A 22,643-nucleotide genomic window follows, 5' to 3' on the forward strand; every position below is an offset into this window, starting at 1 on the left:
AAATAAAATCTTAAAAAAAAAAAAAAAAAAGACAGAAAGAAATCATTGGCTTTAAATTCCTAAATAGCAACACTAGAAGCCAAAAAAACGAATGATATCTTCAAAATTCTGTAGGAAAACAAATTTCCAACCTAGAAGTTTATATTCTAATTATCATTAAAGCTAGAGAGGTGAATAAGGTCATCTTCAGACATACAATACGTCCAGATATAGACCTTCCACATATCTATTTTCTGTTTTTTTCCCATCATTATGAGAGTAAATCCAGAAAGAGGAGGATATAGGAAAAATGCAGGAGATCTAACACATAATGCATATAAAGAGGATTTCTAGAATTATAATGAAGAGGGAAGAGAGAACAGATAATCTGATGCAGAATGATTTGGGTTCAAAAATTTTAGCCACAAACAATGCTGGCTCAATGTTCATATCCATGTAGAAGTTATTAGTGACAGAATAAACATACCTGGGACTTTATGTCTCGATGAAGAATTTTTCGATCATGTACATGTTTCAAGGCCAAACATATCTGTACAAACCAGTCCAAAATCTAGGGGGGGAAATCAAATTTGTCATTTCTTCTAAAATTATATTCCATAGTAGTCTTTCCTTAACAATGAAAGCACTCATAGAATATTTGAGGTTGAGCAGAACTAAGTCCTTAAAAAACAAATTTAGGCTATAATTTTTAAATTTCACCATAATTAATGTTTTTAACATTAAGGAGATAATCAAACCAACTGACACATTATGTGCAGGGTCTGCAATAACTTTCAAATGTAAGAGACTGCTACTGAGCACTTCTTAGAAATCAGAAAACAGAAATTTCCAGAGAAGACTGAAAAATAGAAATACTTTATATTTTATGATACTGTGATGGTGAGTCACTTTATTTTTAAATACATCTTTTTTCTACATAAATAAAAGTCATAAAAGGAAAAGAAAAAAAATCAGGCTCAAAATTTGGAAGACATCACTGATTATTCATCTCTTTCCACACTCACCATATATAAACACACTCTGAAACTGGCTACTTGAAAGTAAAAGAATTTAATTTCTACCCCATTCCTAAGACCAAAAGAATTCTAAGTAAATGGCATTTTTAAACAGGAAAAAATTAGACTATAAAACAATCAAAGAAAACACAGGTTAATTTCCTATAACCTTTGATTGAAGGACTTTCAAAACAGGATACAAAACCTCTAAATCACAAGAAAAAAGACTGACAATGTTGAATATATAAAATTTAAAACATTTGCATGGCAAAATACATAATCAAGTGTAATTAATTATTTAAGAAAATAATTAAAATAAATAAAACAATAACTAAAACAATAGTAACTTGAGAAAAATAAAATAATACACAAGATTGGCCAGAATGTGAGGAAGTAAGTCTTTGCATACCTTGTTTGTGAGAAAGTTAATCACAGTCATTTGGCAAAGTATGTAAAAATTTTAAATTCATATACCATTTGAAAGAGCAACTGGAATTTCAAATTTGTCTTACAGATACAGCATCACAAATACAAAAAGGATGTGTTAAAGGATAATTCATCCCAGGAATGTTCATCAGAGCAAAACATGTATAAACATATGAAGAGGCCTAGTTAAATACACTGTGACATCACTGTACCAGAAATACCATGCAGCCACAGAAAATAATTAAGTACTTCCATGTATACTGTTAAGTGAAAAAAGAAAGTTCTAGAATGGTATGCATAGCATACTCCTAGCATTTTTAAAAGAAATACTTGTGTATTTTACATACCTAAGCTCCATATAATTGTATATGAGGTATGGTGTTTCTAAGAATGAAAGAAGAAATAAAGGAAGCACAAAAGAATAGCTACCAGTTAACAGTGTTTACACCTCAGAGAAGAGGATTTTCATTAGATAAAATGAAAGTAACAAACTAATTTTTACTCTTTGCAGTATTTTTTAAAAAGAATAATCCATTTTAAAAAAATAACTTTTAATTAATTTTCTTTAAAAACAAACTAATCACCTAGTGCAAATATATATTTACTGAGGGCTACACAATTTTTAAGTTTCTTTCTGTATTCACATCAGGCACTATAAGCAGAGAATTAAAATACTGTTCTGACTTTGAGTTCACATGGTGGTTGAAATATATTTATAAATAAATATATCTATAATAAAATGCTCAAGTTTTATAACAGTGATACATACATTAAGAGGACAATGAGTTCAACGAGGCTTAGGAAAAAGTACCAAAAGATAAAAGAAATAAGCTCAATGGAGTCTTATTTTTATATGGTCTACCTGTACAACTAGAACACATTTTAGAAACCATGCATGTCTCTTTTACAGATAGGGTTTTTCACTACCACATTTACCATACCTATATTCCTTTATAATTTGACAAAAATGTATTCAGCACCAATGATACGCCAATAGCTGTAGGAACTGGCAAAAAGGTAATGAAAGAGCTCACAGACCAAATTTATTCTGTAAAGGGCCAGAAAGTAAATCTTTCAGGCTTTGCAGGCCATATTGTCTCTGTTTCAACTCAACTTTGCCACTGTAGGATAAAAGCAGCTATAGATCACTATATGCAAAAAAACGTAACTGTGGTTTTAATAAAACTTTGCTTACAAATACAGACAGTGGTATGAGGTTGGCCCTTGTTTGTTGGCCCCTATCAAAGACTACTGAGGGAGGGAAGTAAACCCAAAGTAGTAATAAAGAAGCACAAAGAAAGCCAGCCAATTCAGCCTAGATGTGATAACATAAAACTGGACAAAGAGATGAATCCACAGCTAAATTCTGATGGGGAGGTATACACAAAGCTGAGAAGGACACATATAAGTACAAAGGCGACATTTCCATTACCTCTGTCTATCCAGTCAAGACTCTTTTTAGGGTTTGATTACTTACAGTTGAGGTTGGATACAAGGAAAGGCCCTCAAATTATAACGTGCTTCTAAGCTCCCCTTTTTACTTCCTTGTATGTATTAATTCATATTAACATTTGTAAAATACTGCTGGGATAATGGCACTTTTTGCTCAAAAGGCTTTTAAATTCTTGTTACAAAATGTAAGCCAGCCAATCAAACACTATATAATGACCATAAACTTGTCTGAATTACAATTTTATGTATATAGCATTATTTTTACTACTATAGATTGTGTTAGATCACTAAAACAATACTACATACCACCTTCTCTAATTCAAAACTCAAGTTTCTTTGTGCAATGAGATATTTAGAATTTTACTAAAGTATGCTAAGTTCTGACAAATTATTCACTAAAAAAAGTTTGAAAAGCTTACAGTGCTAAATATATTAACAGAAAAGTAAAACGTGGCTTTCTATTAGAACAGTAAATTGATTTTAGAATAAGAACTTACTCTTTACCTTTCTGCATAATGTGCCCAGAAAGCAGATATTCCAAGCCCACCAGAATAATCTTCTCTGATTTGTGCTGACTTTAACATTTGATTTTTTTTTTTTTTTGAACAAAGGTTCCTCATCTCTGAGAAAGCTAAGGATCCTTATAATTGCACTGCCTTTATGTATCTTGTTTTCAATTTTTAAATTTTTTTAAAAGATTTTATTTATTTATTTGACTGAGAGAGACACAGTGAGAGAGGGAACACAAGCAGGGGGAATGGAAGAGGGAGAAGCAGACTCCCGGCTGAGCAGGGAGCCTGATGTGAGGCTCAATCCCAGGACCCTGGGATCATGACTTGAGTCAAAGGCAGATGCTTGATGACTGAGCCACCTAGGCACCCCAAATTTTTTAAATTGTAGTAAAACACACATAATACAAAATCCATCATCTTAACCATTTTTGAGTATATACTTCAGTTGTATTAGGTACATTCATACCATGGTACAACCATCACTACCCATCCAACTCCAGAACTCTTTTCATCTTGCAAAGCTGAAACTCTATAACCATTAAATAATAACCTTAATAATAAATAATAACCCATTCTTTTCTTCCCCTAGTCCCCAGAAAACACTATTCTACCTTCTGGCTCTACGATTTTGGGTACTCTTAAGTGCCTCATAAAGTGGAATCATATGGTACTCATTTTTTTGTATCTGGGTTATTTGACTTAGCATCAGGTTGATCTATAGTGTATTTCTGAATTTCTTTCCTTTTTAAGGCTGACTGATAAGGAGGTACTTCTGTCATTTTGTTATTGCTCTTTTATGTGCCTCATAACTTGTCTGTCCCTCATTTACTACGTTACTGTTTTCTTTTGTGCTTAGGTTTCTATAGTGAAACATTTAAATTCATCTCTCATTCCCTACGTACATATTCTATATCTATTTTCTTTGTAGTCACCATTGGGGATTATATTTAACATCCTAAATTCACAATACTCTAATCTGGATTTGTACGAGCTTAACTTCAGTAACATACAAAATCTCTACTCCTTAACATCTCTCTGTCCTACACCTTTCAGTTGCCAATGTAAGAGAATTACATCTTCATACAATTATATCTTTGTTCATGTGTCCAAAAACATAAACTGGTGATGTTTAAAAGTATATTACTTTCTTAAATTTTATTAAAAAAAACCCAAAATGTGGAATTATAAACCAATTACAGTAATACCAGGTTTTAGACTAATAATTGTATTTTTAAAATGTGTTTGTCTTTAAATCTGTAGAAAACAAAAATGGGCATTACAAAAATCATTATTACATTATCAGCTTTTGTAATTACCCATATATTTACCTTTACTGAGATCTTCATTTCTACATATGACCTCAAGTCCCTGTCTATTGTTCTTTTACTTCCATCTGCAAGACTCCCTATTAGCATTTTCTTCAGTGCAGGTCTAGTAGTCACAAATAACCTCAGCTTTTGTTTACCTGAGAATGCCCCTCATTTTTGAAAAGTGATATTGCCAAATACGGGATTCTTGATTCACGGTTTTTTCTTTTAGCACTTGAAAATGTCAGCCCAGTGCTTTCTGGCCTCCAAAAGTTCTAGTGAGAAATCTCCTGAAAATTTTGGTCAGGCTCCTCTCACATGTGATGACTCATTTTATTATGCTGCTTTCAAGATTCTTTGTCTTTGACCTTCAACAGTTTGAATCTAACTGTCTGGTGCAGATCTCATTCAGTTCATCCTATTTGGGAGTTTGCTGAGCTTCTTGGATGTTTACATTCATGTCTTTCATCAAATTCAGGGAGTTTTCAGCTATTAGTTCTTCAAATACTTGCTCTGTCCCTTTCTCTCTGTTTTTTCTGGGACTCCTACAAAGCATAAGTTGGTCAGCTTGATGATGTCCCATAGGTCCCTTATGCTCTGTTCATGTTTCTTCAATCTTTTTTTTTTGTCTGTTCCTCAGACCCAGTAATTTCCATTGTCCAAGATTCAAGTTTACTCTTTCTCCTTCCCATTCAAATCTGTTTCTAAATCACTCTAATAAATTTTTCATTCCAGTTATTGTATTTTTCAGCTCCAGAATTTTTTTGGTTTTTTAAATCTTTATTGATATTTTCAATGTGTTTATACATTGTTTTCTTGACTTTCTCCATTTAGTACTTTAGTTCTTTGAGCAGCTGAAAATTGCTTTAAAGTCTTTGTCTAGTAGATCCACCATCAGGTCTTTTTCAGACAGTTTCTGCTGATTTTTTTCCCTTTCAATGGGCCATACTTTCCTGTTTCTTCATATGCCTTGTGATTTTTGTTGAAAAGCAGACACCTGAATCTAATAATGTGGTGATGCTAGAAATCAGATTCTTCTTGATCCCCAGGGCTTCTTGTCTTATTTTTGCTAATTATTGTATGGTGTCTCTGCGCCAAGGTTCAGCTTGAGGTGCAAACTTAAATTTTCAGGTCTTTTCCAAGCCTTCATCTTTCTCCGGGTATACATGGTGACTTTCTAATTTCGCTTGTGTATGTGGCTGCTTTCAAATACCTTAGTTTTTAATGTCTGTCTCCACAAAAGGGAAAAAGAGAAAAGAAGGGGAAGAAAGAGGGCAGTGGCCGTTTAAATCCCCTGGAAATCACATCAGCAAGAGGGGTGGGTCTTGCAACAATGGGGGGAAGTACAACAACAATGGCTGCCCACCTCCTTGTTTGTACCTCCAAGATAAAAAATGACAACATTCAGAACACAGATGCCTGACATTTGGAGGATATGGACCTTTTTGCTCACCCTGGTTTCCACAAGGTACATTCAAATTCTTTCTGGAAAGCCTGTAGGGCTGATTGCCTGGGTGCTGGGAGGTAGGGAATGGGTAGCAGCCACTGTTACCTAGCTAAGAGCTGAAATTGACTGAAAATAACCACAATTTATTAATCAAGCTTTCACTTAGAAATTATATGCTTAAAATAGACTCCAGAGACAAAATAGTTTCATCGGGTAGATTCTACCACAATTCTGTAATTGTGTTGGTAGGAGAGAGAGTCCTCCTGCTTCCTATTCTACCACCTTCCCAGAATCCTCTCCATCTACATTTATTTTAAAATATTTTGTCACTTTGATTAAACAGGTAACCAAATATTATTTTTCAGGTATATACAGTATTAATAGAAAATACACTATTAACATATTAATTAGCTCAAAACTGTTAAGACTAGCATGGTAAGACTTGGCTAATCAACAAAAAAGTTCAGTCTCTCTTAGGTTAAGTTTATGTAGGAAATTACTATTAATATAAATATTGCAGGAAATGCACGCTTTATGGGAAGGTTCTAGACATATGCCAATGGTTTTGCTATCTATATTTACCCTTAAGCAAAATATTCACCTTTATCAAATGTCCCCACAGAAAATTTTTTTTTATTATTACTATAAGAAATTAACCACAGACTTTGCCTCATTATCAAACAGGCTTTTGCTTCTACTGACCAGAGGCTCCTGGAAAGTACCGTACTAAGAACACTGAACTACTGATACTTCAAAAAATAGACTCTAAAGTACAGGCTTCAGAGCTGACATTGTTTAAGTGGACAATGGACTGAGTCAAGATTTCTAGACTTTTTTATAGTCCACAAGCTGATATACATGATGAAAGCAAAGTGCCCCAATACCCGGACAGATAAGAATTACTAGAACTGAATCAACTAAATTAAATGAAATTAAATTGTGGGTACTTGTTTGGAATATGATTGGTTTTACTCTTTTTTTTTAAATTTTATTTATTTACTTGAGAGAGAGAGAGAAAGAGAGAGAGGGGGGCATAGGGGCAGAAGGAGAAACAGACTCCCTATTGAGCAGGGAACCTGTTGTAGGACTCAGTCCCAGTGACCTAAGCCAAGGTGCCCCAACTGGTATTAGTCTTAATGTCCTATTTTATATTTAATGAACACATGAAGTCCATTTTTTTTCTTAAGAACCATCTCTAGCCTTCAACTCAGCAGATTATGCTTTCATAAATTGAATTATCACATATTAAAGTAATTATCTGATTCTCACTGACCCACTCAGAATTCAGAAACCGTTTTACTGAGTTTTACTTTTTAGGACAATATTGTAATTTTCGTCAGTTTAATAAAAATCTATACTCCTTGGGGCACCTGGGTAGCACAGTCAATTCATGGGGTCATGATTTCGAGCCCCCCACCAGGCTCACTTCCTCTCCCTTTGCCCCTCCCCCAACACACATATATGCATGTGTGTGCGCGTGCTCTCTCTCTCAAATAAGTAAAATGAATCTAAAAGAAAAAAGATTTTTTATTTTTATTTTTTTTAAATATTTTTATTTATTTATTTGACAGAGAGAGATCACAAGTAGACGGAGAGGCAGGCAGAGAGAGAGAGAGAGGGAAGCAGGCTCCCTGCTGAGCAGAGAGCCCGATGCGGGACTCGATCCCAGGACCCTGAGATCATGACCTGAGCCGAAGGCAGCGGCTTAACCCACTGAGCCACCCACCTGCCCCAGAAAAAAGATTTTTTAAAAAAAGTAAAAAAAAAAAAAAAATTATACTCCTTTTTCCCAATAATAACTAATCAATTGTGCAACAAAGCCATACCTAGAATGTCTTAATTAAAAATTATTTTCATTCAGTTATGATATATATAAGAAATATATATGGAACCAATTCCTATATCAAACTGCCAGGAAACTGCCCTAGTACCTAACTTAGAAGGTCTCCGCAAGGTCATTTCCTAATAGCCAAAAACCATGGATGAATTGGAAACCTTCAGGAATAAAGAAAATCACCCAAATTTATAAGTACCACAGGTAAAATCTGCTGGAGAATGTATTGGCCTTAGGAAAGAAAAGAAAATAATAGTTTGTATGTTTTTAAAAAATCTAATCCAAGATCCTTATGAAAACATCTGGACAGAAATCAATTTTGCAGCCTTAGGAGATGCCCGATACTGCAGGGCTCTAGATTATCAGAAAAAACTCAAGGTACTTATATGCTTCATTAACACTCCCACTGAACCTAAATATTAGGGCAAACCCATGTGAGATGACCCTTTCCTTTGAGAAAAGTATACATTTGGAAATTATATATGGTCAAAAGAAAGGAGACTATCAGGAAATTTATCCAGAACTTGGAAATAAGGTAAAAATAATGGGAAATCGTTTAAATATTTATGTGGGCAAAGGCCATCCAAGGATTATTTAGTTCATTTCATTGCTTACTACTGATTAAAAGGCATAGATTTAGGTTGCTTCCTACCTATAACTTAACTTCCTAATTTCCAACTACAGAGTTTTGTCCAACAAAGATGCGAACGAGGAAGTATCACTGAAGAGGATAGCTTGAGTAGTTGGAGAATCATCTTGTTTCAGAGGTCTTGCTCTTCCCACTTCTATTCTAGAAATGGACAAAATCCATCTCAGATTCATGCTACCCGGCAGTCTAAAACAAAAAATAGCCTCTGGCCTTTACGTTTTTGTGCTGCAAAGTCCGGAAAGTAGTACGATGTAGTAGTAGTAGGAAGTTTCTCTTTAAATAATTCCTGTTTCAAATAGGCTAAAATACAAAGGAAACAGTCAACAAAACAAAGAGGCAACCTACAGAATGGGAGAAGTTATTCGCAATTGACACTACAGACAAATGGCTGATATCCGAGATCTATAAAGAACTCCTCAAACTCAGGACTCAAAAAACAGATAATCACATCAAAAAATGGGCATAAGACATGAACAGACACTTCTCCAAAGAAAACACACAAATGGCTAACAGACACATGAAAAAAATGTTCATCATCATTAGCCATCAGGGAGATTAAAACAAAACCACAATGAGATACCACCTTATACCAGTTAGAATGGCCAAAATTAACAAGACAGGAAACAATAAGTACTGGAGAGGATGTGGAGAAAAGGGGACCCCTCTTACACTGTTGGTGGGAATGCAAGTTGGTGCAAGCCACTTTGGAAAACAGTGTGGAGATTCCTCAAGAAATTAAAAATAGAGCTTCCCTATGACCCTGCAATTTCACTACTGGGTATTTACCCCAAAGATACAAATGTAGTGAAAAGAAGGGCCATCTGTACCCCAACGTTCATAGCAGCAATGGCCACAATTGTCAAACTGTAGAAAGAGCCAAGATGCCCTTCAACAGACAAATGGATAAAGAAGATATGGTCCATATACACAATGGAATATTATGCCTCCATCAGAAAGGATGAATACCTAAAAATTTTTTAAAAATTAAAAAAAATAAAATAATAAAATAAAAAGAAAGAAAGAAAGAATACCCAACTTTTGTATCAACATGGACGGGACTGGAGGAGATTATGCTGAGTCAAATAAGTCAAGCAGAGAGAGTCAATTATAATATGGTTTCACTTACTTGTGGAGCATAAGGAATAACATTAAGGATATTGGGAGAAGGAGAGGAAACGGGAGTTGGGGGAAATCGGAGCGGGAGACAAACCATGAGAGACTGTGGACTCTGAGAAACAAACTGAGGGTTTTGGAGGGGAGGTGGGTAAGGGTTGGGTGAGCCTGGTGGTGGGTATTAAGGAGGGCACGTATTGCATGGAGCTCTGGGTGTGATGCATAAACAATGAATCTTGGAACACTGAAAAAATAAAATAAATTTAAAAAGAAAACAAATAAGCTAAAATAAATAATGTTATCTGTGTTAACAAATCATCTTTCTGAAGGGTACAAAAAATATTAACTTAAAAGAAAGACTTGCCAAATTCTCATTATTTATTATGGAATAATCTCAGAGATGGACAAAAATATATAGAGTAGATCTCCATACTAATTTCTAGGATAACAAGATACATATAGGGGCACCTGGGTGGCTCAGTCGGTTGAGTTTCTGCCTTTGGCTCAGGTCATGATCCTGGAGTCCTGGGATCAAGCCCCACATCGGGCTCCCTGCTCAGTGGGGAGTCTGCTTCTTCCTCTCCCTCTGCTGCTCCCCCTGAGCTCCTTCTATTTCCTCTCTCTCACTCACTTTCTCTCAAATAAAATCTTAACAAAAAACCCACAAGATACATATATATACATACATATACATCATTATGTACCAAGAACATTTTATCCAACTGCAGAACCAAATCCACAGATGATCAATGTACTTTATAGGAGAATGTTATGAAATCTAATAGAAAGCATTTTTTAAAGTCCAATAAACACAAAGAATAAATGTAAGCACAAGCAATGGAAGGTATTAGATAAAATTCTAATAAAACACAGCACTCTGTACACTAGCATAGATTATTTGACTTCACCACAATAGTGAAGTTGGCTATGTGGTATGAGCATCCCTATTAAAGAATGAGAAAATAGTCTCAAAATAGTTAAGTCATTTGTTAACATAACTATTACCAAGTTGATAAGCAGAAAAATGATTCAAACACAAGTTCTGAAGTTCTGTGCTCTGTCTAGTAGGCTTAATTGTAGAAACAGGATAAGTAAAGTGAGAAGTATGACATTACCCTATTTAATAGTACTTAACTAAAATAGAACTCAAGATTTCAGAACCTTACCATATTATCAAGTTACTGGCAAGAAGCTAAAAGTCTCCATCAACACAGTATTATCAATTGATTAGTTGTGCCAATTAATTTATGGACACAGCTTTCCTAAGTATCCTAAGAGGACATCAGTGAAAACTGTAATCTCTGCTCCATAGTAAATTACAACCTTGTTGGGGAAACAATTATAATGTGAAATTATTCAGCATACATTAAGGGTGCATGATGCAGTAAATTAAGTGTAGACTTGGATGAATATCAATGGAGCATTATACAGCAGAAGCAACAAATGCACAGAAAGCAAAACAAATGATCAGAAACTGTACTAAGGGGAGAAATAAAACTGAATAAGATGTAACACAACAGTTACACATTTAAAAATACAAGATAGTGACAGCCATTTTGGAAAAATATGCAGATATTAAAAATATTAAAATAGCAGCTTATGGATGGGAATGAAATGAAAATAGAATATGAACAAATAAAAAAGCACAGGCCTTGCTCCAATGGGATATAATGTAGCTATTAAAACTAATATAACTGATCTACACAGAGGAACATGTGACAATAATCAAGATAATTTTTTAAATGAAAGCTGTATTTTTTTCCATATTATAAATAACATTTTCCTTACTTTCTAAATTGTTTTGAGTATAGCTGATACACAGTGTTACATTAGTTTCAGATGTACAACATAGTGATTTAGCAAGTTTGTACACTATGCTATGTTCACACATGTAGCTACCATTTGTCTCCATACACTGCTGTTACAATATCACAGACTATATTCCTTATGCTGTGCCTTTTATTCTGATGACATATTCATTCCACAAATGGAAGCCTGTATCCCTCATGCACCTACACCCATTTTGCCCTACCCCTCCTCCTCGCTCCCCCCTCACAGCCATCAGTTTGTCCTGTTAATAGGTTGGGAAAATCAAGATAATTTTTAAGTGACAAAAGCAAGACAGAGTACGCTATGTATAATATACCCTTTCTGAATATGTGTGCCTTCATGTATATATTTCCATGTACAAGTATGAAGAAGAAAGCCTAGAAGAATGTACCAAACTAAAAACAGTGGTAATCCTCAGAGACGGAACAGTGTGCAAAGAATTATTTCCATTTCTGAACCTTTTAATAATTGTACAATTTAAGTTTGTAAACAAATATTAAATTTTGGAGTTAGACAGAAGTAGGTTCAAACACTGACTATACGATTTGGGGCAAGCTACTTAACCTCTGTTAGACTTCTTACCTATTAAATAAAGAAAACTACACTAATTCATGGGGGAATTATAAAATTTAAAAGAAACAAATACAGCACTCTTAGTACAATGTTTCCCCCATTCCCTTATGTAAAAACACACAAGTTAAGAATGGGTGATAATGAGAAATGCAATAGAAATTTAGAGAAGGAAAAGATCACAGAAGATTAGAGTGGTTAAGGAAAATCAAAGGAAAGGCTGGGACTTGAGCTGAGCTGTAAAAAAAGAAAAAAAAAGGTAGAATATTAGTAAGAGAGTTGGCAGGGAAGTATTACTAAAATAAAAGAAATAATAGAATAACTACACAGGAAGAAGAATGAGATATATGAGCATGTGTTCCTAACACAAATAGTGCCTAACAAAATGAATGCTCAATAAATATTTGTTAAATAAATGAAAAGGGGTACACATTAGGTAATACTAGGAAAAAAATAAGACTGCCTCAGTAGGATAAGGTCTTATTTTAAAGATTCTTGAGGTCAAAACAGAGATTAGATTTAATGCAGTTGCCAATGCAAGGCTTCCAGAGCTGGAATTACCTAGTAAAGCCACATTTTAGGAAAATGTGGTCTATTAGCAGAAAGCCAGACAGAATAGAGAATACTTAAATAGTTATAATGAATAATTAGATTATATACATAAATATAAGTGTTTATTCATACACAAAGGATAGAACATACATTATAAATATAATAATATTACTATAGACAGGAAGTGAGATGGAGAAATGACTAAGGTGGAAGCTAATTAGAACAGAAATATGACTGACATATTAGAATATGATACCAAACTGTCCTAGTAATTAAATTAAGAATTTTGTAGTTACAAGTAAACACATACATAAATTTTGAATTGCTTCTGAATAACATGGATTAAGAGTCAATCTCCTACATGTTAACTCACCTGATCCTCTTGAAACAAAATGCCTTTCTGAGCATTAATTCGTTTAAACAAATCGCCCCCTTCACAGTAATCCATCACTATGTAGAGAGAGCCATTTTCTACAAAATATAAACATGACATTTCATTTATTTTTTTTAAATCTTTTTAAGTTTTTTTGTATGTGTTCTAAGATTCATTCTTTATGCATCACACCCAGTGCTCCATGCAATATATGCCCTCCTTAATACCCACCACCAGGCTCACCCACCTCCCCTCCAAAACCCTTAATTTCTCAGAGTCCACAGTCTCTCATGGTTCATCCCCCACTCCAATTTGCCCCAACTCCCATCTCTTCTCCTTCTCCCAATGTCCTCCATGTTATTCCTTATAATCCACAAGTAAGTGAAACCATATGATAATGTAAGTCAAAAGCACAGCTAAATTAAAGGTACTTAAGGATTTACTAAAACACAGTGATTAATTATGTTCCACTAAAAACAGAACCACCTTCAAAAGAATTAGACTACAAAATCAAGGTATACTGCTTATACAGATTGTATGATAACCTGGTTTAACAGGCAGCTCTATCATCAATGATTTTCTACTAAGAATACAGCATCTTATTGAATAGCATATCCACAATGATCTAAACATCTCTGGAATACAGACAAAATGCAGATAAATACACTTGGTTTCATTTAATAGACAGATTTCCTTAAACATCATCTATAAAAAATGTTTTTTTACCAATTTGTCAAAGATGGGTTATAACTTGGTTTTCAATTTATCATTACTTTTCAGCTTTGTTTCATCCACTTAATCAACTACTTACTAAACAAATAACAGATATTACAATGAACTCTGAGGATTCAACAGTGAATAAGAATGTACAACTGCTGGAGCTTTCTTTGATTTTACTTCTATTTTTAAAAATTAGATATAATCTGTGAGCAACATGAAAATAGGGCAAAATACCTTATTTCCCTTTATGTCTCAGTCCACAGAAAGAAAGGCTTCTATCACTCTTCCCATGGGTAGACAGGACTAGAAGAACCCTTCTCATCCTTCCCTCCACCTTTATTCTTAGATTAACACTATGCTTATTCTGCACAAATTAGGGAGTAGCTGATATAACTTCTAACATTACTAAACCACTACTTACCAGTGAGACTACTCCAACTCAAAGAACAGTTTTCACTCCCCTTACTTCTCTGTGCTTATAGCCTAATTCCATCAGTACTTGTACCCTGCACCCTGTGTAGTGTTTCTGTTACCCATAGTTCTCATACCTCCTTTTTGATAAACTGCTCGTAACGTGCCATGGACTGGGAATCTATATGACCGACTAATTAAGATTCTGTATAATTCATGGGCACTTCTAAGGAAGATGGTGGAGTAGGAGGATCCTGGCCTCACCTCCTCTCATGGATAAAACCAGGTAACAATCACATCAATGTAAATAACCCAGAAAACGACTGGAAGACTGGGACTCTCCACAGCTAAATGTAGGGAAGAGGCCAGATGGAAGAGCGTAGGAAGGATAGAGATATGGTCAGGAGCTAAACAGGTCCGTGGGATTGTCTTCAGGAGGAAAGAAGGGAGAAACACCCATGGTGTGGAGAGGAGAAGGAAACAGACACTAACCCCAGGCACCCCAGGCACTGCAGGCACCCCAGTCACAGGGAACCTGCAGAGAGAAGATGAATGCCCACAACATTTGGCTGTAAAAACCATTATGTGGGGCATAATTTCATGAGTTCTTATAATCAGCAGGGCTTAACATCTAGAACATTAAAAATCAGCATGCTCAGCTTTGGGAAAGTGAGAGAGCAACAGGAAACTGTCCCCACTCTTAGAGACAACACAACGAGTGACCTAGCAGAGATGCAGCACTAAGAAAAATGCCCAGGATATAAGGGAGGGGGAGAAATTTACTAATCTGCATATGCAGGGGGGCAGGGATGTAGGGGGGCTTCTCCAGGAGCAGAAGAACTGGTAGGCTCCATAAAACTCCCCCATCCCCCAGCCTAAGTACATGGACACCTTCGAGAACTAGTGCAGTGCCAACACTCTCCACCTAGCTTGCTAAAAGCACATCCTGCAGGTACAGTCCCTCCAGCCAAGTCCTTCTTCCACGCTTCCTCCAACAGCAGACCCACACAAACTTTGCTAACACCCTACACCCTGTACCCACATTTTCCTACGGACCTGCCCCTTTCAATATGCCCCTGGCCAGAGCCCATCCAAAACAGTGCCACAACAGGCTGAAATCAGCCCCAACAGGGGCTATCAGCCCTCCAAAGTGACTCGGGCCTGAGAGACAGGGAAAGATAACCACACACACCAGACAAACTGTGTCCCTGGAGGCAGACGCCTGGCCTGAATGCAGGCCCCACCCACCAATGAAAGTTTCTGAGGGGAAAAACAAACGGACAGTGCATTGCATTTTGGTGCTACTGCACCTCTAGTTAATGCCTGTTCTAACTCAACTCAAACCCAAAGCAACCCCAGACTGGCCTACCAACAACACAGGGACCAAACAATGCCTACAACAGGCAAAGTGAACCAGTGCCGACAAGTTAATTAAAAACAAACGCAGCTCAGCCACAACAGTGACGTATATGTATCACACACAGGAGACACCCTGAAATGCCAGGTTCTAGTGAAGATGGGTCATTGCACTGCATAGTACTATAGGACCTCTTCTTCATAAGGCCACTACTTTCAAGAGCCAAAATGTAGCAAGACTTTCCTAACATTACAGAAACAGACACAGAGTGTTAGAAAATATGAAGAGACAGAGGAATACATCCCAAGTGAATAAATAGGACAAAAATTGCCATAAGAGACCCAAACAAACAGAGATAAGTAATATGCCTGACAGAGAATTTAAAGTAATGATCGTAAAGATATTCACTGGACTTAAGAAAAGAGTGAAGGACCTCAGTGAGACTCTTAATACAGGGATAGAAATAAAAAAGAATGAATCAGAGATGAAGAAATCAGTAACGTAAATTGAAAATTACACTAGACATTGTAGATCAGTCATTTGAGCCTCCAAGGCTTGGTTTCAGCTCAGGTCATGATCTCATGGGTGGTGAGATTGAGCCCCATGTCAGGCTCTGCGCTCAGTGGGGAGTCTGCGTGAAGATTCTGCTTTAAGATTCCCTCCCTCTGCCCCTCCCCCAACTCATGCTCACATGTAAATACATACAAACATACAAACATACATACATACATACATCTTTGGAAAAAATAAAAATAAAAATAAAAATACACTAGATGTAATAAATAGCAGACTAAAGAAAGTAGAGGAATGGATCAGCAACCAGGAGTAATAGAAAGCAATCAAACAGAATAGGAGAGAGAAAAAAAAATAAAAGATGGACCTGGGAACACAGGGACACCATCAAGGGTAATTAATAAATCACATTATAAGGATCCTAGATGGGGAAGAGAAAAGGGGGCAGAAAATGTATTTGAAGATAAAATATCTACAAATTTCCCTAACCTAGCAAAGGAAACAGAAGTCCAGATTCAGTGGGTACAAAGAGCCCCGACAAGGTCAATGTAAGGTCTACACCAAGACACATGGTTCGAATGGCAAAAAATGGTGATAACGAGAGAAGTTGCAAAACAGCAAGAGATGGGGCTCCTTGGGTCGCTCAGTTGGTTGAGTGTCTGACTCTTGATTTCAACTCAGGTTGTGATCTTACAGGTGGTGAGATACAACCCTCCCTCAGATAAAATAAAATCTTTAAAAATCTTTTAAATCTTTAAAAAAAAAAATTCCTACTAGAGTATTTGTTGACATACATTAAAAGCTTTTTATTTGAAATACTAAAATTTTGGTGATGGAAGACAAAAGAAACTGAAAGAGATGTAAGGAGAAAGATAAAGGAATCTAAGCTCATGGGAAGAAGATAGTTAACACTGTACTCCTGTACACGTAAACATGCATAAATGATAATCTCACTACCATCATAAAATACAGTATACCTTATAACATAATGTGTTAATTGATCCATACTTTTTTAAAGCATGTTCTACTTTAGTATGTACCCAGTTAATCTGGGAATGAGTATACTTTTGCTCTAATTCAGACTGTATGTGAGTTGATAATGAAACAGTCATTTAAATAATCTACTACTTTCAATCTAAATTATTGTTAAGAGTCACCATACTGGGGTGCCTGGGTGGCTCAGCTGGTTGGGCAACTGCCTTCGGCTCAGGTCATGATCCTGGAGTCCTGGGATCGAGTCCTACATCAGGCTCCCTGCTTGACAGGGAGTCTGGTTCTCCCGCTGACCTCTCTCCTCTCATGCTCTCTTTCTCTCTCTCTCAAGTAATAAATAAATAAAATCTTAAAAAAAAAAAAAGTCACCATACTGGCTGGAGTGCTTAATTGTGATTATCAAGAGGAAATTGTGTTGCTGCAACACAATCAAGTCAAGGAGGACTATTACTGGAACTCCATGGATTCACTGAGGTTCCTCTTTTACTCGCTTGCAAAATAGCCATAATTAATTAATGAAAAACTGCAACAAATATAGTACTCGCAAAGACTCAGATCCTCCAGTGATAAAGGTTTGGGTTATTCCACTAGGTAAAACAGAACACACTCAGCCAAGATGCTGCAGAGGGCAAAGGAGAACAAGGAATTGGTTGTAGAAGGAGAAAAAACATGATTATAAACTTAGGACTCATAAGCAGCTAGAAACTCAGGACCCGAAGAAGCTATTCTTTGTTTCCTTTTTCCTTCCCACCACCACTGCCTTAAACAAACTGTTAATGGTGTCAAATTAAATATATATACATATATATACACACATATATATACACACACAGTATAAAAATACATAGTATATATACACATATTGTACATAAATATACATATACAGTATATATATGTATACTATACACATGTATTTATACATATACTATTTATGTATACGTACATATACTATATATATATACATGCATGCATATACTACATATATGTATACATACATATGTTTTTTTCTTTTTTAATGATTTTATTTATTTGACAGAGAGAGAGATCACAAGTAGGTAGAGAGGCAGGCAGAGAGAAAGGGGAAAGCAGGCACCTTGCTGAGCAGAGAGCCCCATGCAGGGCTCGATCCCAGGACCCTGAGAACATGACCTGAGCTGAAGGCAGAGGCTTAACCCACTGAGCCACCCAGGTGCCCCAACATACTTTGTTTTGTAATGTATAGGGATTTATGATAATGGGCATGAATTCAAAGGACTTCAACAAACCATCTTGACCTGTCTTTAGAGAAGCTTTGCTTTATCTTAGTTCCTGCATTACCAAATGTAATAGTATATATTTCCAAAACAACATATAATATTTTAAGCTATGACATTTTTAAGAACCTGAGACCACTTTCAATACACCTCACTACTATGATAATGAGGTAAATAAGAGAATACAAATGAGAAGGATCCCTTTCTAAAAATCAGAACATTTTCTTAGTGGCAGTAGTGGTAGCACTTTAAAAGAAGTTTAATTTAAAATGATATAAATTACTGTCCTTGCTTTGTACAAATTTTTACACTTAACCACATTGCTTCTTTTTAAGCAATCAGAGTAACAGTGAGTCAATATAAAATTACACATGGACAGTATGGTGTAGTGTTAGGTAGAAGCTAGACCTGAGCAGTGGAAGGATTGCCCCAAGGCAGAGTCCCAATTCTTTTTTTTTTTTTTTTTAAGATTTTATTTATTTATTGGACAGAAAGAGATCACAAGTAGGCAAAGGTAGGCAGAGAGAAAGGAGGAAGCAGGCTCCCTGCCGAGCAGAGAGCCTGATGCGGGGCTCGATCCCAGGACCCTGGGATCATGACCTGAGCCGAAGGCAAAGGCTCTAACCCACTGAGCCACCCAGGTGCCCCGAGTCCCAATTCTTGAAAGGGAATGGCACAGATAAGGGCTGGAGGCAAGGACGGTGATAAATAAGCTATACATTAAAAGCCTGGGGGCACAATATCTGACCTTGTGGCTTCCAAGACCTGGGGCTAACAAACTAAAGAGCCATAGGTACAAACCAAGCACTCTCCTCAGCCACATCTGCCCCAGGGTAACCTTAGCCCTAGACTCATAATGCTTTTGAATTGTGGGTACAGCCCCACCAGATGGAGAAAGGCTGCCCAGACCTTTCTGTACAAACCTTGTGGGGCTAAAAACTCCCCCTCCCAATTCATGGGAGTCATCTCCCAAATGACTAAAAACATATACACAGGGTGCGTGGGTGGCTCAGTCGGTTGGGCGACTGCCTTCAGCTCAGGTTACAAACCCAGAGTTCTGGGACCTAGTCCTGCATCAGGGCTCCCAGCTCCATAGGGATTCTGCTTCTCCCTCTGACCTTCTACCCTCTCATGCTCTGTCTTACTTGCTCTCTCTCTCAAATAAATAAAATATTTAAAAAATTAAATAAAATAAAAACAGACCCACAATACATCACAGTTCTTCCCAGCCCATAGAGATGCAACAAATATCTAATAACAAAAGAATGTCCCCACTCTCCCATGTTGACAGTGTACATTCACTTTTTTTTTTTAATGATTTTATTTATTTGACAGAGAAAGAGAGAAAGAGTGAGCAAGCAAGAATGAGCACAAGCAGAGGAAGCAGCAGAGGGAGAGGGAGAAGCAGACTCCCCACCGAGTAGGAAGCCTGATGCGGGACTCAGTCCCAAGACCCTGAGATCATGACCCAAGCAGAAGGCAGATGCTTAACCAACTGAGGCACCCAGACACCCCTGTACATTCACTTTAATAAACTGCTTTGTGTTTGCTACTCTTCTTCTGGCTGTCTTTATTAGAGCACAGATAACCACATAAATCTTCTGATGGGGAATACAAGAACTGAAACCTCCATTCATACAGACTGCCCACCAGTAACATCGGTATTACCCTAGAATCAAGTTGATATGAATATGCATATGTACTGCAGCAAAAACAATATACTTTTCTTCCTGAAAATACTTTATAAGTAAAATATCCAAAAGTTGTCGCATGGCTTAGTTCCTTTGAACTCTCTTGCAAAATTTATCTGACCTTCAAATGATTCTCTATACTGGACAATATTTGGATGCTTCATGTTTGCCAATACTGCAACTTCTCTCCTTGATTCTTCCCTTTCTTTATTGGACATCTTAAATAGGAGAGAAAAAGAAAATATTAAATTAGACCATCAGTAAACCATCTAAAAGTCCATAAGTAAGAGTGGTAAAAAACAACAGTTCCAATAAAGCATAGTCAAAACAACAAAATAAAGCAGAAGTTAAAAGAAAAGTTGAATCCACAAGTAAAAATATTTTAATGTTCAAACCAGATTAAGTTACAGAACAGTAAGTGTATTTTTTAAAACACTTAAATACATAAACATAAGCACACAGCATAGAAAAAAACTGCAAGGATATACAGACTATTCTAAAATCAGTGGTTCTCTCTGGGATTATGGTAGCCTTTCACTTTATCTTATGCAATGCCATATTTTTTTTTTAATTCTCTAACAATGAGCCCATTGAAATCAGAGTATTCATTGAATTAACCAAACAAAAAATATACTTACTCTTGAGATGTTAATTTCCTTGATAACATATTGCTTGCCATCTTCTGTAGATTTAACAAGAATGGCTTTTCCAAATGAACCTTCTCCAATCTTCTGTAGTCTAGCATACTTCTCCATGATTCTTTTTCTAAGGCATCTTAACAGATATACTAGACATTTTAAAAAGTTAACAGTTAATAGAGAGAAAACATGTCTTCCATAATCATTAACAATATTTAATTCAATTGTAATTCCTTAGTGATTTGCTTACTTAAAAACCAGATATTTAAAATCTTTACTCAAAGTTAAATTAACTTTATCTGAGTTTTACTCATGTGACATAGTTATAACTAAAAAGAGAAAAATAATGACATTTCAATTTTATGAAAATGATTTGGAAAGTCGAATACTAAATTTACTTAATGTATATGGAGAAAGAGACAAACTTTTCCCTATGTGAATTAATTAGTAGCATTACTTTATTATCTCCAATAAGAATGTGTGTCTGAAAGTTATTTCACTAATCCTCTTATTAGACATTAAAATTGTTTACACTGTTTGCTATTACAGAAGAACTTTAGATAAAATTTCAGAACATACATTTTTATGTACCCTATTATAAGGATTTCTCTAGGATAAATTATTAGTCCAAAGAATATGCACATGTTAAAATTCTGGTCACTATTTGTTGCTGTTGTTACTTCTACATTTGACAGAAAAATGGTGTCTCATTTTTAATTTCTTTTGCTTATCAGTTAATTTGAAAAATTCTTCCACATATATTGAACATTTATAATCTTTTTTGAACTGTTCATTCATGTTCTTTCTTCATTTTCTATTTGAATAGTCTTTTTAGTAATTTCTAAAAGTCCCCTCTTTAATGAGGATGTTAGCCCTCCTCTGTCAAAAATATTTTTTCTTTCTATGCTATCTGCCTTTCAATTGTATTTAAATATAAAAATTTATTTTGATATTAACTAAACATGTTATTGGTCTTTATATTTGTCCTTTTGGTATCATAATTAGATCCTTACCAGACTAAGATATTGACAAAGGTCATTAGCAACTTCAGCAATAGTTAATTTCAGGAGAGTGATGAGTGGGGACAGAGTCTAAAAGCTAGTTAGTGAAAGCTTAAAGAAGTCAAAGGGAAGGAGGAGGGAAAGAAAATGATATGGTCACAAGACAATCATGAGCACTACCTATTGGCAAGACTACTCTTACTGTGGAGATACCTGAATTCACTATATCAATTTATTTATTTATTTTTTTCACTATATCAATTTAAAACTAATGAATATTTAATTTACCTAACTTGCCCTCTTCTATTTCCATTTACATCAAGCAGCTTTCTATGTATGATTCCCTTCTAGGAGAAAATGGGCTTATTACAAAGGCCATAATAAAATTTCTGTGACAGTTTATATATTTCTCATTGTAAATTAACAAATCCATGTTCTCATTTCATCCATCAATACTAAATTTGCTTAATTTTACTCTGCCTCTAAAATATGATCCAATCTCCTTAAATTTATATTCAAAATTTATATTCAGGGCTTGTAAGACCAAAGTCCAGAACCCAGCCTCTGGTAAAATCAATTGGATAACTATGCCTTAGGAAATTTTGTAGGAAAGAACCTTCTTCTACCTTAGAAAACATTATAACCATATTGCTTTTCAAAATAGGACAAGACTTTTGGCAACTTGGAGAGAAATAAGAAATTAATGATTACAATAGCAATACAGCACCATCAGTGAGTTAAAGTCATTCCAAACATATATACTCTCCTCTCAAGTCCACGCTTGGTCAACTGGCATAATATAATGATTACCTGGGCACCAGCCAGAATTTAATGATTTCTCCAGGACATGAGTATATTACATTACCATGCTATTTAGAAAAAAAAAAATCAAGATAAACTCATCTTAGAAAACTAAATTTCATAAGTCAAATTACATTAAATAATAACCATATTTCACAACCCTCATTATTCTGTGACTGCTGCCAAAAAAAAAAAAAAAGAAACA

The 22,643-nt window shown here is 35.6% G+C and overlaps 1 protein-coding gene across 8 annotated transcripts in view; it reads right to left on the reverse strand.

Moving 5' to 3' along the window:
* NEK1 (NIMA related kinase 1) overlaps positions 1-22,643 on the reverse strand; it is a 208,858-nt gene that overhangs the window by 178,884 nt on the left and 7,331 nt on the right. For all 8 annotated transcript variants that reach the window (XM_032855471.1, XM_032855470.1, XM_032855469.1 and 5 more), the window contains exons 3-6: positions 20,637-20,785; positions 20,120-20,216; positions 13,061-13,158; positions 467-550 (exon numbers count right to left, since the gene is read on the reverse strand). In XM_032855471.1, the coding sequence (XP_032711362.1) occupies positions 467-550; positions 13,061-13,158; positions 20,120-20,216; positions 20,637-20,753 (396 nt within the window). In that variant the 5' untranslated portion in view covers positions 20,754-20,785. The remainder of the gene's footprint in view (positions 1-466; positions 551-13,060; positions 13,159-20,119; positions 20,217-20,636; positions 20,786-22,643) is intronic.

The sequence above is a fragment of the Lontra canadensis genome, unplaced genomic scaffold (assembly GCF_010015895.1).
Source record: "Lontra canadensis isolate GAN:19392208 unplaced genomic scaffold, GSC_riverotter_1.0 scaffold10, whole genome shotgun sequence".
Classification (NCBI taxonomy): domain Eukaryota; kingdom Metazoa; phylum Chordata; class Mammalia; order Carnivora; family Mustelidae; genus Lontra; species Lontra canadensis.